The 17,443-nt window shown below is 52.6% G+C and overlaps 1 protein-coding gene across 2 annotated transcripts in view; it reads right to left on the bottom strand.

Annotated features, from left to right (window-relative positions):
• The window catches only part of ITGA9 (integrin subunit alpha 9), a 286,264-nt gene extending 269,482 nt beyond the window's left edge, over positions 1-16,782 (bottom strand). Inside the window, exons 1-2 of one of the 2 annotated variants that reach the window (XM_016123918.2) lie at positions 16,340-16,782; positions 838-965 (exon numbers count right to left, since the gene is read on the bottom strand). In XM_016123918.2, coding sequence (XP_015979404.2) covers positions 838-965; positions 16,340-16,524 — 313 coding nt within the window. In that variant the 5' untranslated portion in view covers positions 16,525-16,782. Of the gene's footprint in view, positions 1-837; positions 3,337-16,339 lie in introns of those variants that run through there. The other variant, XM_036219043.1, reaches the window with a different exon arrangement.
• Positions 16,783-17,443: the final 661 nt, after the last annotated feature.

Raw genomic sequence — 17,443 nt, 5'->3', positions numbered from 1 at the left:
ATTAGAAGCTCTTGATGGGAAACGACTTTGGAGAGAGTAAGAAGTTGAATCATTATAATAAAATGAGTGCCTATTAGGTGCCAAGCACAATTCTGAATGTTCACCTCTACTATCTCGTTTAACCTTCTCAAGGTAATACCGTGAGGTAGGTATCTTAGTCCTACCACTGAGGAAACTGAGGCCAAAGAGGCTATGGGAAATTCCTAATAGGCCCCAACTAGGAACCGGCAGAGCAAGGCTCTGAACCCAGGCCCACCAATCTGGTTCCAAAGACGATGTATTTTCCACTAGACCAAAGTGAGATTTTCAAAACTTCCATTGATCATCTTTCATTACTTAACATATAAAATCTAAAGCTGATTTTAATGGCCTCTCCCCTCATAGAATAATATTCGAACACCTTACCCCAGCCTGATGGGCCCTGCGGGCCCCATCCTCAACCCCCCTGCCCACCACCCCAGCTACAGCGTCCACACGCCATGCTTTAAAATGGTACACGCTTCTCTCCACTTGCAGGTTCTGCCTCCCGTACCTGCCCAGCTAACGACTGTGCCTCTTTCCAATCAGAACAGGTCACATGCTCCCCTCCCCTGGTCTTCTTGCACTCAACCATTCGTTTTGATGTCTCCTACACCCACTAATTTATAAGGCCTAGGATGGCAGGGTCTTTGTTTCGTTCACCAGTGTATCCCAGTGCTTAGTAAGTGATAGGTACTCAATATGTGATGGGTGGAGGAAGGATGGACTGGATGAATGATCAGGCCACCTCAAGAAGAAAAAAAGGAAAAGCATGAGCGTAAAGGACCCATTTCCACCTTGACAGTGATGTCCACCCACCTCGAGCCATGTCCAGTTCGGTGCATCTCCGGTCAGGGTTGGTGTGAACGCGGCACTTGAACACAGCACCAGGGGACTTCACTGAAGTGCTGTATTTGGAATCTGCCTTTGGTGCACCCACGAGGACCCTGCACATCAGAAAGAAAGGGCATTCGGTCACGAACCAGCAGCAGGAAAGAGGCAGCCAGCGGTTAAATCTTTGCCCGGCCACAGGTGGGCTGAATGCCTGCAGGAAACCAGACCCCAGCATCATTCTGGGCCAGGCGGAGGCACCTCCTATAGTGAGCCTGTTGGATTTTCTCCAGGTGCATTTAAAGCTTAAGTGTGGTTGAGAACACATACAATTAACAAAGAATTCTTACCCAGAATTTATAAAGAAAACACACAGAAATCAACAAGGAACAGCTATCCAATAGAATAATGGGCTAAGGACTTGAACAGATACTTGAGAAAAGATAATAACCAAATGGCCAAGAAACTTATGAAAAGGGACTTAATAATGTTAGTTATCAGAGAAATCCCAACGAGATATCACTCCACATCTACTAGAAGGCTAAAATCAAAAAGACTAAAAATGCCAAGTGCAGGCAAGGATGTGGTGAAACTGGAATCCTCATACACTGCGGGTGGGAGTGTAAACCATTACGGACACGTTGGCATACAATGCCACCGTTTCGACAATTCCATTTCTAGGAACACACCCAACAAAAATGGCTACACAGGCCTACCGAGAGACGGGCACGAAAATGATCACAGCCGACTCTGGAATGGCCCAAAATGAAGAAACCCGAAGGACCATCAATGCTAGAACGGATCGGCCAACTGTGGTACAGAAAGACAATAGAATTCTACACAGCGGTGAAAATCAATGGACACCGTTCAACTGCAATCACATGGATGAATCGCACGAAGGGAACGCTGAGCAAAAAACGTCCGGGACATCAGCGCACTCTGATTCCATTTAGCCGAAGTTCAGGGCGGCTGGCGTTTGACTGCGAGGGTTACCTCGGTAGAGCAGCAAAGGGGGTCGACGCTGAGGAGAGGTGGCTTTCTGTAGGTGCTTATGATGTTCTACTCTTCAGCGTGACCAGTGTTCGCACAAAGTTGTGACGAGTCATTAAATCGTATCTACGATAGGGGCGCTTTTCCGGATGTGCGTTCGACTTCAGTAAAAATAAGTGAATGAAAAATGAGAAATGTAAAGACGCCGTTTCTCTTCTGTGTCCTTTCTCCTCCCCCACAACACGTTCATTTGCGAGGAGACGGGAAAGTAGGGGTAGTCTAGAATTATAAACAACCTCTATCCCAGCACAGACCGGAGACAGAATTGTTCACATAAAACACGGGCAAGAACGAAGCTCTACAAGCTTCATCATGAACTAGAAAGCTGCCTTGGGGATGGGCCACCCCCAGCGAGACACCTGAGAAGACAGAAAATGTACATTCGGGCCTGTGTGGGAGCACAGCATGGAGGGAACGGCGGAGAGTTCCCTTCCAGATGTTACAAAAACAACCCTGACCTACAGTTTTATGCGTTGTTTCCAGAAAGCAGTCAACCGAAGAGCTATAGGAAAGAATACTAAATAGCACCAGTCGGGCACGGCTCGCGCTGAGCTACGAGCTGTTTGGAAAAACACTTGTACGAAGAGACTTTAAACAAAATGCACACCGATGTTCAAAGAGTAGAGCATCCCAAGCTGCTGCTCAATGAGAACATAAGTTGTTCCATCTCTCTAGAGCCTGGGAAGGGGATACGATTCACCTCAACAGGTATTAGGCACATTATTTCCACTCACCTGGGAATAGGAAGTATTATCTATTAGGTACCTGCAAAGAAGGCATCTAGTAGAGGTTAGAATGACCCAGGCAGGCTCCGTCAGGATATGGAAAGAAGACTCAGACTCCCCTCACTTTGTCCTGGAACCGTCTTCATCTTGGGATCTTAGACACTGATGCTTCACCCCTACCCTGGCCTCAGAGTGACGCTGCTCCCCGACCAACACTCCGGCTCAGCAAAGAGGTGGATATCTATTCGGAGACCCTCAGATGGGCCTTTAGCAAAGGCTGGCATATATCGCAAGGGACACTCACACTAACGTGGCTCAGAAGCACGTTGTCAGGTTCACGGGAAGGCATATGGGTCTCGTCCTAATTGCCACTGTCCCTAAGCCCAGTTCCTCGACACTCAAAAGGTGCAGGATCTCTGAGAACACAAGGAGCCAGGGAGATCCACCTCTTACTGGAGAATTTCCTTCAGGGTCAGTCCTGCAGAGTCTGTATTGGATTCTGTGAGGTATCAATCACACTCTGCAGGGGTGCAAGAGCAGCCGAGCCCCCAACAGCGAGGGGACCCAAGCTGCCCCGGTGGTCTCTCAGCAACGCCCTGGGAAGCCGCCCTCCCAGGTGCTCACTGGGCAGCTTGCGGTCCTCCCGCCTCACCCTGAGGTTGAAGGGGGGTGGGGGGTCAGGCCCACAGCTGCGAACTCCACGCAGCGCAGAGGCAGGGCTGGACCCCACGGCCTCCGTCACTCACACAAGGCCAGTTTGGCCAGCTCTCGGCTGCTGTAGCTCAAATGCATGCTGACACACAAAATGAAACTCCAGTGAGGAGAAAAGCACGTGAAGGGATCGATTTCCCACCCCCTCCCCCCAACTCCTGAGGCTGAGCTTTAGAGCTACCGGGGCAGGACACGGGCTGCTCTCCACAATGCCAGTTGTTTCCACAGGTGAGAAGAATTAGCCGTTTGACATTGCTAAACAGCTGGACTATATCCATGGCCTCTCCACACCAGCCTGTGGGAGCCGGGCAACCTACGACGCCTCCTCCACTCAACCCCAGTGGGACAGGGCTGGGTCCAAACATTCCCACCGACTCCGAATTTACGTTAGCGCAGTGAATGAATGCCACTTGCAATTGATTTTGTAAGAATGACAGAACTTAAGCAAAGGGGGGAATTCACCACATACAACAGCAGGCTGTTTCTCTCGCACAGCCCCCAAAATAGCACTGGAACCCTGGGCATTTCAGAAAGTGCCACTGCTCCCCATTTACAGACCCAGATTCACAGCTTATCCACGCAGGAAGGGGCCCTGAAGAGCGCGAATCCCAGGCACTGCTTCCCCCGGACCAGCACGGCGACTGAGAGGGGCGAAATTTCTATCAAAATCTAAAGAGGAGAAGAGACCTGATGAATGACTTTTTCCTTCCCAGCCGAAGGCACTCAAATGGCTCCAACAACAATGGCTGATCAAGCGCTGATAAGAACCCTCTGGTTCAAACCCTCAATCAGCTGGTCAGATGAGAAACTTTTTCCCAAATCCTGTGCGATGGGAAATGAAGCAAGAGGTGAAGGGGGGCGTGTGCGTGCACACGGGTGCACGCCGCTCACCGGGGCGGCATGGTGGAGAGCCGGCTTGTATCTCTGTGTTTACAGAGCATCGCGGCTTCCTCCGTCGCCTGGTGCTGCTCTTTACCTAGGCCGCCGGCCAGCAAGACTGCTGCTGCAGGCCAGCCGATGAGCGTGTCTTCTCTGTAGTTAGTTCAGCTGGCTCTTCGCCAGGCCGATCCCAAGAGATAGAGAGCGTGTAATGGCCCAGAGTTCAGGACAAGCCACTGAAGAGATGCCATCTGCTTTTTCTCATTATTCTCTGAGTTATAAAGAGACATCCCAGCTACTTCCAACTCCTCCCCCCCTCCCCGAATCTTCCCTGGCACTCTTGACAAGACAATAAGCGTTTCTTTTCTCTGTACAGTTGCCATATAAAAGGACCTGAGTGTCCCCCGACTCTTGCCCCCAACAGGTGCCCATCAATGAATCATCAGGCTGATTCTGACTTTTGCTTGCTACTTCAGGTGTGGTCCTCACACCAGCACCATGGAGGACACCTGGGGGCTTGATGGAAGCGTAGAATCTCAGGCTGCACCCCCGGCCCACTAAATTAGAATGTACGCATTAACAAGCTCTCCAGGTGATTTGCAATCTAAGACGAGCTATGTAAGCACCCACAGATTACAAACAATCACGTTCCCTTGGAACCCATATTAACAGATGACTCTTGAGAAGCAAGGCTCTCCCATCCCATCCCCAGTGAAACACTCAAACCTCTAAGACATCTGAGCGTGAGTCCCCTCATTAACCCTAGCATTCTAATTACAAGGACAACCAGCACTTGGAGTGAGGAGACTCACGCTGAATCTTCACAGCAACCCTACAGGCACTAACGTTATCCTTATTTTACAGATGGAGACGAGGCCAGAGGAGGTCCGGGGACTTGCCCGCAGTGTGTTAAGATACCACATACCCTGGCCGTTGAATGCAGCGCTCACTCCCCTATTCATCAGCCAGGAGGAAAAGGGAACCAGCAGGTACCAAGTGGGCCCTCGGGTCACATGTGCGACCTGCCTGAAAGCAGCCCTCGCGAGGCTCCGCGGGTGGCTCCCAGGCCAGAATGCTGACATGAAGCACTGTTGTGCCAAAGGACAGACTGGGGTCTGGAACAGAAAGGTGGCTTTCTCCTCCGTCAGGCTGGATTTCCACCACGGTATTGCTTTTCGAGAACATTTGCGTTGCTGGTGTGGTGTTGCCCAGAGGTTCGCCTTTCTGGACCAGTGGTTCACACACCTATTTGGAAATGTGGGGCCATCTGCTCACCGGCCAGCACCAGCATTGCTCAGGGGTCGTCTGACTAATGCTCAAGGCAGCCCTGGCAGGAAGCTTCTCGTGTCCATTTTACGCTACTGGTAAGCAGCAGAGCCAGATCCTAGCCCAAGTGTCCAAGGGCATGCTCTTTCCAGTGCCCCCAAAGTTCCTATGGTGGCAATTTAGATGCCCTCTGCTTTTCCAACACAGCCACTTCCCTGATTTGCCTGTGTGTGGTTAAGCTGGCTACAAAGGCTCCAGTCCAGCCCCCCATCTGGTTCTGAACCCATCCCTCACATCCTGAGAGCAAACTGCAGGTCAGTTCCCTGGAGAGAAAGTGGCAGAGACGGGCTGAGCCACAGCTGCCTCCCCGGGGAGTCTCAAAGGCTCCCGCCCTGGCCACAAAGGCCGCAGCAGTGCTGCCACGGGGGGGATTACAGCCAGATCCCAGACAGCAACTGGGGAGTCAAAACCTTAAACCCATTAGGTTTGCTCTCATGCATTTGATCCCAAGGCCAAAGCTCCTCCAAGGACCCACGCGTCAGTTACGGGAGTGGAATCCAACCACTGCGTGTGCACCGCACAACGCGGAAACCCCCGGCACTGCTCCACAACCCGCAGTGCGCAAAGAGGAGCGGAGACTTGAGCAGAGGGAGAGCCACCTCTGACCTACGGGACCACTCACTCCCAGAGGGAGGAGACCCCCTGGGGCCAACCGAAAGTGTGGAACCCGAAAGCCCTCAGAGGCACCTTTTTACAGTTGGGGGATCTGAGGCTGCAGGTTGTTTAGCAATGAATACTGCTTTTCAGCGTTTTAGACTAGTAGAACCACCTGAATTCTGAGCTTCAAAGGCAAGTTACCAGGGCGAAGTGTGTGAAGCACAGGGGTCACAGGGTTCAAATTCTGCCTCTACCACTGAGACACTGTGTGACCTCAGACAAGTCGCTTAACCACTCTGAGCCTCAGTTTTCTTCCTCTGTAAAATAGAAGGACTCAAAATGTACCTAATAAGGGTTCTTGTAAGGTGCAAACAAGATAATGTTCATAAAGCACCTAGCGTGGTGTTCAAAGAAACGTTAGCATGCTGGGCCAAAACCCTTGGCACCCAGCTCCTTCCTGTTCCACCTCTTGGCAGCACCCCCAGGAGTTCACGGATCCTTAGAACCTCAGGCGCTTTCCAGATGTGCCAGGCAGGAATTTATTCAGACCGTCGTCTGAGATTGCAGAAATCCAGGAATGGCTAGGACATTTTTACCACTATCAACTGCGAAAGTAGAGTAGCCACAATGTTCTTCCCTCCCTGTATCCATGCCCCTCTCACTGTGACTTTGCAGCTCCTTCCATGAGGAAATGGAGTCTGCTTCCCATCCTCTTGAATGTGGGCTGGTCCTAGAACTCGCATTGGCCAACAGAAGGAGCGTGGTTTGACTTCCGAGCCTAAGCGTCAAGAGACTAAGCACACACTTCTGATTGCTCTCGGTGCCCTTCCCCGTGATGTCCATAAGCCCAGGCTGGGGGAGGAAAAGACGCACGGAGCAGAGATGCACCCTCCCAGCTGAAGCTATCTTAGACCAACAAGCCAACCCAGAAGCTGACACCGGATGCAGAAGTGAGCCCAGCTGAGGAAAAAACCACCCAGCTGAACCCAGCCCAAACGGCCAACCACAGAATCACGAGCTAATAAATGGTGATTGGTGTAAGCCACTGAGAATGTTTGTCATGCAGCAATACTACTGTAAGGGAAAACGGATACACCATCTAGGCAGGGCATGCTGCCCTGAAGAGAACTAGGCTGTGGTACCTCCATCATCCACCAATTGCTCCTGAGTCCATCCGAATTATCCAACTCTACAGCTAAGAACTATTGCTACTGCTCCGCCTACCTACCTGATCGCCTTTCTTTCCCACAAAGGAATCTCGTTGCCAACCAGGACCACAGGGTCCAAGGGCATGAGAAAGGCAGGGTAGGGTGGTCAAAACACCCTGAAACGTCTGCAGGCTGCTCTCCAGCTGTGTGAGAGAAGGGTAAGTCCCCAAGCTCCCTTTTAACTCTGAAACAAAGATAATCAATGCAGAGTCCCTCTCCCGGGGCAGCAGTGAGGCACAAAAGGAAACAACAGAAAGTGTGTGTGTCAGGGTGGGGGGTGGCACACACCCAGGACGGCCTGACCTTTGAGAGTGGGGTAGGACCTTTCATCTGCCAAGGCCAGGAGGAGACAGAAGGACTCCTAGTAGAAGCATCGGGGCACTTTTTCTTCCTCCTTAGGAACCTGATACCTTGGACAGGGGCTTGATGAGCTGAGGGACAGGAGGGCGGTAGAGCTGACCCTGAGAATAGTCAGGGAAGCATCACGTCAGGCCCAGCTGGGTTCAAATCACGATTCTGCAATCTACTTGCTGGGCAACCTTGGACATGGCTTCTAAGCCTCCGCAGCCGTAGCCCCACTGCATCAGGGGGACTGTGAGCACAGAGGAAGTACTCAGAAAGAGGCTGGCAACAATTGTTTTCACTCTAGGGAACCCTAGGCTGGAGAGAGAGGGATACAGTCCATCCCAGAAAGCACTGATTCAGAGAACAAAACAGGTGGAGCGCCAAGCCCAGCCGGGACGAGCAGAGGCACAGGCAGGGTCCCACCTTGGCGAGGCATCGGCCCCCTGCCCGCCCTGTCAGGGAGGGAAGGGGCCTCACAGGCCCTGGCCAGGGGCTCGAGTCTCGGCAGATGCACTGAGAGGAGGCTGCTGGAGAAGGAAGCATGGCCAAAGGACGCACATGGTCCTTCCCCGCCTGAGGGCATCGAGTAAACATTAAAATCCAAGAGACAGAGCAAGTTACAGACCTCTGGGAGATCTGAGGAAAAGCCTCGATGTCTTCCTCTTCATTTCTTGTGATAATTTTCATCTCCAAGAAAAACAGGTCAATACTTTTACATTTGCTTATTATATTTTTTTCCTAAAATTTTTACCACCACCTTACCTTGGAACTATAAACCTACCTCCTAGACTTATCTAGAGCCTAGGATGGGGGCCAATGCTCCCCATAACAGGGTGGACTCCCACCTGCTCATAGAGAAAGAAGAGGCATACAAAACTCTAGGATTTAGAGTCTCCTATTAAAGCAGCCATTTGAGACCCATTTGGGAAGCAGACAGTATGTAAATGATACACAAAAATGCAAATGTATATAGAGTGTGACCATAAGTTTAGAGACCGCACGTAATGAAGTGTGTGTCTTATGTGAGACTATCTCATTCATTTCTGTATTGAGTACTGACACTCAGATTTTGATAAATGAATGAATCAACAAATGTATTGAAAGCAAGCTCTTAGCATCTAAAGTCAGGATAAAGAAAACCAATAGTTTCAAGAGTCAGATCAGAGAAACAATTACTAGTATTTATCAGGAGTTTACTATGAGCTGCATGTCGTGTTTCAGACTTTGCAGACATCTCATTTAATGCCCCCAAAACATGAAGCAACTCTTATCACTCTCTTATAGAGGCGGGAACGCAGCTCGAACAGCCGAAGTAACTCGCCAAGATCACACAGCTCCTAACGGGGGCTACGTCAGGTTGGAGGCAGGGCTGACATTGAGCCCACCCTCTTGGCAGGCCCCCCCTTTAAAGCCCAGAAACCACAGATTTGGTTGTTGCTGGGGCATCAGACCACAACGAAGGCAGAGCCAGGGAGAACCCCACCCCCGAGTCTGGAAGATGCACCCTCCCTACAAGACACTCTCTAGGACCTGCCCAGGTGGAAAAGGGGTACCGAGACTCCCTGCCACCCTGCCGTTTGCACAAGGCCAGCTTTGCTCTGGGATCTGGGCACAGTGCAGCGTTTTAACACTAGGCAGTCAGGAAGGGGTGGGAGAGGCCGCCTGAGCTTAAACACATAGAGGGATGAGATGAGATGAAAATCAGTTTCATGTTTTTATATTCGGATTTTGGGAGACTTGAATAATCCCTGCTCACATATTGTTGTCCACTGGTGTGGAAAGTCTGACTCTGTTAGGTTTAATAACGTTACAAATCCAGGGGTGAATCCTAACACCAGCCATCAGCCACTGGAATATTCCAGAATGCTCCGTCTTTCTCAGGACGCTTCCATCTTAACATCAGACGGACTTAACAAAAGCCCCTGGCAGAATCATCGGATCCCTGTTTACACAGTGATCAAGCATCTCTGGGCAGAAGCCTAGTTCCCCCCCCCCCCCACAGGTAGCCAGTGGGGCACGAATAAGCCTCCCCAAAACGTGTTCTGGGGAAGCCGCCACCACGGCAATTCCAAAATGTACACAGCAGAGCAGGCAGGACAGAACCTCAAGAGACAGACGCTCAGACTCTAGGGAGGCGACGTCCTAAGTGCCAGCTCGGCCACTCTCCTGCCGTGTCCCGTGGGCTTCCGTGCCTGGACCTTTCCCCTTAGTGACTGGGGCTGAAATGATTGCGGGGAACACTGAATGAGCTCACACACGTGAGGCATGTAGAATAGTCCTCGACGTGTCTAAGTACCTAATAATCTAGTGCTGAGCTACTGTTGCTGCTGCTATGAATTTAAACTCACAGCGGAAGTCCTTTTTGTTCCCCCCACCAAAAAAATAAACAGAAATTAGGGACCAAGGGAGCCTGTGGTTTCAAAGAGTCTAGATTTTTCCCAATCTTGGATTCACTTTCACTTCCTAAGGCTTCCTCTGGCAAAAAAAAAAAAAAAAAAAAAAAAAAAGAAAGGTTATGCAAAAACACTTTATTCTGCTTTGGTTAGTCACCAAGTCTGCTTGGTTTAAGGATTCATGTCCATGAGGTGCCTGGGATGAGGTCTAGTTGAGAGCTCATCCAACTGCTCCGCGGCTCACGGTTAAGGTGAGATGGTCTCCCTCCTCCATCCCTCACCTGCCACTTTTCTGAGATCAGCTGGCAGCGAGACTGCTCTGGAACCTGCTTCAGGGCCAATCCTAACGGTCCAGAATGTTACCACTCGCTGTGCTGACACCGTGGGATGAGCAAAGGCACAGACGATCCCCGCTACCAACGCAGGCTGAGGGGCCTGTCTCCTACCTTCCTAGCACAGCCCCTCGCACGCGACGGGCTCCCGGGCAGCCACGGAGGTGTGTCACCTCATGCAGTTCAGCTGCAAGTGCGCAGTCAGCTGATGGCCTCCAGCTGCACCCCTGCAGTATTATTGCTATGGAAATTGGCTGCGGCCAGGGCCGCCACAGCCAGCGACTACGATCAGATGTGCTCCGCATTCGGAGGCTCTCCGTGCCCGGTCCTGTTCCCTCCCCCTTGTTCTTTCACAGGCCTTACCCACCCCTGTCCCTTTACCAATAATTCCTATCGTTGCCTTAGCATCTGCTTCCCAGAGGACACTAAGCGACTCTAGCCCCTAGTCAACGTACGTTGACCACTGAGGCTGGGTGGGCCTTGGGCAACACGTGTAAATCTGGGAGCCGCAGTATTCTGGCTGGCAAACTGGAAACCACTCACCACCAGGTTGTCCCAAAGATTCAATTAAAGACTATTATCCCCATGAAAACATTCGACCTCTTACAGATGCCCAGCAAATACTATCTCATAGAATCATTCATTGGAATTTCTTACATGCTACTCCCCAGAAAGCACATGATTTTTGAGAGCACCACGGCTTCTTTTAATAAATGTGAAAACATTAATTCCCCAGACAAGTCGCAGTAGGAGTTATCAGAAGGAGATTGTTTCCTGACCAGCATCAGGTCACTGGGGATTCAGAACTGGCTGGAACCTGGCCCTTCACACCCTCACACTCAGGGCTGTGAGTAACTGGCTGAAAAGAATCTGTCTTCTTGCCCTGGAAGGTTGTCCCCTGGGCAGCAAAGCTGTCCCTGCCCCAGCCAGAGTTCAGCACTGGCTCAGGAAACAGCACCCTCACCCGCTTCTCCAGCTCCTCAGGTGGACGCCTCAGAAACCCCAAGAGAGGCTTTCTGGGTCTCCTAAGAACGTGGGCCTCATGCACGTGCTGTCCATTCCTGAGGGCTTGAGAAAGCAGGCTCTGCGGCGCCAGTAAGAACCAGGAACGGGATCTGAAAATGCCACTTCCAGAAAATCAAGATGGGGAAGTAGAGAATCCACCCCTGCCTGAGAGCTGGCACGGGGCAAAAGAACTCAGCAAAAACGTCCACGCAGCGGTTATGAGAAAGCAGCTTTCATGCCATTTTTTTTGGTCTCTCCTCACAAAGATCTGGGAGGCAGCAAGTCCCATGATCTACGAGGTCTCCCTCCTAAAGGCTTTACCTCCACAGGGGTCTCTCCTCCACCCCCTGAACACCTGCACCTGCCCAAGGACAAGCCTCTCCCCCATCGGAGCCATATCTCATATTTTGCCTGAGATGCAAGACTTGAATCCCACGATCTTCTCACCCATCAGACAGTGGATTCTCCGTTCTTGAATCCCTACCCCTGAGCACAGAGCAGGCACTCCAATGTTTGATGAATGAAAAAAGAACTCGGCCTCTCTGGCTGCCCATGCTAAAACTTATTTATTTATTATTTATTTCTATTATGACAGCCCACTGGAAATTTTAGAGTTAAGCACCTCTGATTCAGTTCTAATACTCAAATACACCAAGGATTGATTTTTCTTTTTCTCATGTCGCCTTCTGATCTTTGACTATTCCTTTAAGACTTAAGTCATTGCTCTAAATCAGTACCATCCAGAACTTTCTATGATGATGAAAATGTTCTATGTGCTATCCAAAACAGTAGCCACTGGCCACGTGTGGCTATTTAACACTTGAAATATGGCTGGCATGACCAAGGAACTGAATTCTAAATTCCATTTGGTCGGAATTAATTTTGCTTTAAATAGCAATATATCTGGCTAGTAGCAACTGTATTGGCAGTATGGCAACGCTGTCTAGCTTGTTCTTTTAATTCTCGACCTCAGTGCAAAGTGAGGATGTTCCGTTCCTGGCTCTGAACTGCCTGCCATCCCTCAGTGAATGATGCTCTGACAACCTTAACAAAGCAAAAAGCCGAGCACATTTTCCGTTTTAAGCACTTCCTCTGTGCCCGAGCACAGCCGTCTTGCTGTGGCCCAGGAGATGGGGCAGGAAGCGCGTCGCCAGAAAGGAAGCCAGTGCACCCAACCGCCCCAGACTCCAGGGTGTCTGGGGCAGGGAGGAGGAGAAGAAGGGTGTGAAGGAAACCCACTCTGGGGGCTGGATGACAGCCGGCGGCATGTAGTTATATCCCAGAGTGTTACGTTGTCTGCCCTGCAGTCTAAGGGGACAGAAATCAGCTTTGTTCGTGTGCCCTGGCACCTACTGCTCTTGTTCAAAGGATGCGAGAAGACCCAGGGGTGGGGTGGGTGGGAGGTACAGGAGAGAAAGCTGTGCCTGGGCAAGCACACAGTCTCTGGGTGTCGCTGTAAAGGAGGAAACTGAGTCATGCGCATGTTTGAATCCAAACGGATACTCATAACATCTGTAACATGGCCCAGGATATTCCGGCCCACCTGGCCATGGGGACAGCACACACTGTCTAGAGCATGGCAACAGACGGACCACTCAAGCCAAACGCTCGGGGAGAGGGCCCTGACCGAGCACATGCTCGTTTGTGACGTGACCCTGCTGACCTTCGTGCCGGAGCTCCATCCCTGACCCTCCGGCATTCTTCTCACTCCCTTACCCTACATACGACAAATCTTTTCACCTGTAAGGAGGTGTTTAATTAGCATGAAGCAAACTTATTAAACCACTAATATCTAATGAAGAAGCTAAAGAGCAATTTCCTCTCACGGAGGAGGACACCAGACACAAGGCTTAATTAACATCTGCCTTCTTTTCCTTTCAACGTTTCCATAATCACTTTTCCTTTTCATGTCTGTCACTTACCTCCCTCACCCATTTTGACTCTGTGTGATCTTTTTTAAGTCCCCATCATACAGGCTGCTTTGGTCCTTTGCACTGGAGCAGCCCGTTGGTAAATTATTCCAAAACTCCAGTGACCAAATAAGTTAATGCAGTTCTCTAAAGTACACACTTTAGCATCCCTGGTACTTTGGAAATGCATAGAAAATACCTTAAAACCTCTCTCCTCTCTGACCCAGCAGTTCTAAGCCCAGGAATGTATTTGAAGGAAATAATTAAGGATGTCCACAAAGCTTTAGTTACAAGGATGTTTACCCCTGATGTTGTTCATCATCGTGAATAATTGGGAACAACTTATATGTCCCTCAAGCAGGGCCCAGGGACCGCCTAGTAGGAAGAGACCAACAATCAGTTACTAAGTCAATCAACCAACCACAGAGCGGAAACTTAAAGTACAGACCGTGGGTGTCCAAAATCCACAGAGTCTAAATCTTATAAATTTAGGATGACTACCTTTAAGAAAATTAATACAGAATTATGAGTATAAAATGGTAGGGGCCTGAGAGGCCTTTGGCAGAAGTTTCATTAGCCTCATAGTAAGTCTAACTGCTAATGATAAGTCCAGAAGAAAAAAAAAAGTGAAAAAAAGAGATGCTGGAAGTTTCTTGCTTCAAAGGCCACAGTTCACCAAGACTGGGCAGCATAATTTGCAGAGAATAACATTCAAGGTCCAAGAGAACGAATACTGGGAAGAAGGGAGAGGACAGAAAAAGGATGGGGAGGACAATACTTGAAAAAAGCAGCAAGAAGACAGAAATCAAGGAGCTAAGCCAAACTAAGATAAAATTAAAGCTGTGTGGAAGAAAGAAAAAAAAAAAGGAAACAGAAAACTGCTTACGATTTCTGCAGAGATTAGTTGGTACCTGAAAAGCTACAAGCACAAGCTCTCCAGCACGAAGAGCAGTGTGCCCGGTATCAGAAGCAGATAGGGCACTGAGACCAGCAGCCTGGCTATGGATGGGTTCCTACCGAGCCCTGAAAAATCTGTCCCACATCTCCACTGGCACCAGCATTACCGCCCAATTCCACCTCCTCTCTGCCTTTACCTGGTAAAGGTAAACTTTCTTTTCTTGCACTTGTCAAATGTATTCACATCACCAAGCTTTTCCGCACCCACGTTCCAAAACGAAGCTGGCTCAACTCTCTTCCTATGTCAGATCTGCTCTTGGCTCCTCCCAATTTCCCAACTGCTCCTCAGGTGGGGCAACTTTGACCTCTGGCCCATCCAAATCCAGGTGAAAGAGGGCCCTGGCAGCTCTCCCCTAAACTGAGCTGTTAAAGAGCTTAAAGAGTTCAAAGGTCACGAGCTTGCACAGCTGCAGACCCCACACAATGCCCCAGTGCCCCCGCCCGCCTCGCCTCAGGAGCCCCCTGCCCCGAGAAGCCCTTCTCTTTTTGACCGCTCTCTCCACACGCTTCCTGCCAAGGGCACACAGTCCAGGAGCCCAGCATGCGATTCTGGGATGTGTTCTCCAACCGCTTCTGCTCAGGCTGCATTCTCAACCACACCCAAAGCCCCCAGTGGACTCTGAGTGGAGGATGTGGAAAGGTGTTCAACCAGCTTCGCTTCATAAAGGGAATTTGGCAAGTGCAGGGAAAGAGTCCTGCCGTAAACTCAGCAACTGGGGTCGATGGTAAGGAGGAAGATATAAAATACAGTAGGAGCTACACAAGGACTTTAAAATCTGGTTCTCTTAGAGGCAGCTCTTTAAACAGTATGACTGTTGATGAGCAGGCTGGTCAGAGTCCCCACTTTTCCAAGAATTCATGAGGACTTGATCTACAAACCCACCCTCTTCTGCCAGCCTCTGTCCAACTCAGAGCAGTGACTCTCCCACAGAAATCCAGGCTGAGAGCCGAGACATCACTGACCTTGCCTTCCCGGCCTGCACCCCCTAAGGGGGTGGTCACACTGACGACCACAATAAATGTCACCTGGGCCCCCACTGGGACATGACCTTGAACAGACCTCACTCTTTGAGGAAGAGGTGACCCTTGTGTGGCTGCTGTGTTCCTCCTTGTGGGGGGGGGGGGACCAGCCTCTCAGTGCTTCTCGGGGGTGCACATTCCAGTTCTGTGCTCCCCCGGGTGCTTAACCAGGGGGAGCTCCCGCCTCTTGGGATTCTTAGCGGGACACTTTAGGGACGGCTGGACTCCTTAACCTCTACAGAACCACATCTCTCTAAGACTTGTCTGCCGGTCAGATGAGCCACGTGAAAAAAAAGCCAGGGCTACCCCAGGGGCTTGTCACTTGGGGTCCTGGCCCATCGTGCATGGCTGCACCCCAGACCCTCTCAGCTGGCTTCCACAGTGGTGTTGTAAGGAAAGAGGGAGTCTCTGGCTTGTTCTGTGTTCCTTGGGGTCCCAGACACTCGGTCCCAGCCGCTTGACTTCTGGAGACCCCCGTCACCTCCCCCCTCCCGCCCCCCCGCACCAACGTGCACCCACAGCCTATTCCCCTCACCTCCTGGGGTTACTCTGCTTCCTGGGCGCAGCAGCGCGGGGAGAGGCTTGAAGCCAGGGAGACGCGGGTGGGGTGCCACCAAGAGCATCCCGAAACTGTGGGATCTGCATCTTGAGCGCCCGGTCCGCGGCGCTCGGGATGCTAGCCGGGCCAGCGGCGGCCCCTCGGGGCCGAGGAGCCAAGTTACTTGGCCACCGAGAGAGTTAAGCCGAGTCTGGACGCGAGGCCGAAGGCGGTTCTGCCCTGACACTCCGGACTGTGACCCCAAGGGAGGCGCCCGGCCCGGCCCTCTCCAGCTCCGGGCGCCACCCGGGACGTCCGCGGGGCGAGGGATCGGCGTCCTGCCTGCTCCCCGCCTTTCCTCCTCGGCCGAGCGGCACTCGGCGGAGACATTTAAATCGCCCCCTCGGGACGGCGGCCTGGAGGAGGCCGGAAAGGCGGCGGCGGCGGCGGCCGGGGGACCGGGGCGCGCGCGGGGCAGCCGCGAGGACACTCACCAGCGCGTGTTGTCGTGGAAATGCTCCAGCACCGCGTAGCCGAAGAAGGAGCCGGCGGGACCCTGGAAGCGCACGGGGCGCTGCGGGTCCAGGTTGTAGGCGCCCGCGGGGGTCCCCACGGCCACCAGCGCGAGGAGCAGCGCGCGGAGCCCCCCGGCGCCCCTCCGCGCCGCCGGGCCGCCCATCCCCGGCCGGCCGCCGCCCTCCCTGTGCCCGGCGAGCAGGGCGCCCAGCGCGCGGGCGGCGGGGCCGCGGCGTGCAGCGACGGCCGGGAGACTCCCGGGGGCCGGGGCTGTGCGCTCGGACGCGGGCGGGACGCGGCTCCGGGCCGGGGGCGGCAGGCCGAGCGGCCGCGGAAGGCGAGCGCAGGGGCGGCCCGGCGCGGGCGGCGTCCTCGGCCCCGCGGAGAAGTCTGCGAGCTCCCAGCGCGCGGGTCCCGAGCCGGGCGGCTCTGGACTGCGAAGAGGCGCGCCCGCGGGGTGGGCGGCCGCGGCGGCCGGGCGGCGCGACAGCGCCCCCTGCGGGCCGCGAGCCCCCCGCGCACCTCCCCGGGCCAGGGAGAGCCGCTGGCCGTCCCGCCTCCCCGCCGCGCCCTGGGCGCTCGGGCCAGAAGGCGACCCGAACCCTCTCCGCAGCTGCGTGTCCTGCCCGCCCTGCTGGGTTTCTGTTCGTGGCTCTCGCTCCCTCTCACACCCACGCACACCGACGACCAAAGGAAGACGCGAGATGAATCGAGTTTCTGCTCTAGCCCTGCCCATCTGCTGCCCCTTCACCCACCGTGAGATAACCTGAGGCAAGCGCTCAGTAAACGTCGGCTGTTGTTGATAACAGCGGTAGCCACGTGGGAGTGAGCAGAGTACCCCCTCCATATTAGGCTCACCTGGTCTCCTACACCACTGATTCCTAAATGCGGGTCCCCGCATCAACATCAACAACATCACCTGGGAAGTTGCTGGAAATGCAGATCAGCAGGTCACACTCCAGACCTGCTAAATCAGAAGCTCTGGGAGTTGGGGCCCAGCTGTCTGTCTGTCTGTCTGTCTCTCTCTCTCTCTCTCTCTCTCTCTGTCTCTCTCTGTCTCTCTCTGTCTCTCTCTCTGTCTC

This window comes from Rousettus aegyptiacus, unplaced genomic scaffold, assembly GCF_014176215.1.
Source record: "Rousettus aegyptiacus isolate mRouAeg1 unplaced genomic scaffold, mRouAeg1.p scaffold_m13_p_4, whole genome shotgun sequence".
In the NCBI taxonomy this organism is placed as follows: Eukaryota; Metazoa; Chordata; class Mammalia; order Chiroptera; family Pteropodidae; genus Rousettus; species Rousettus aegyptiacus.
Note: the sequence above shows the minus strand (reverse complement) of the source record. Positions and strands in the feature narration are given on the sequence as shown.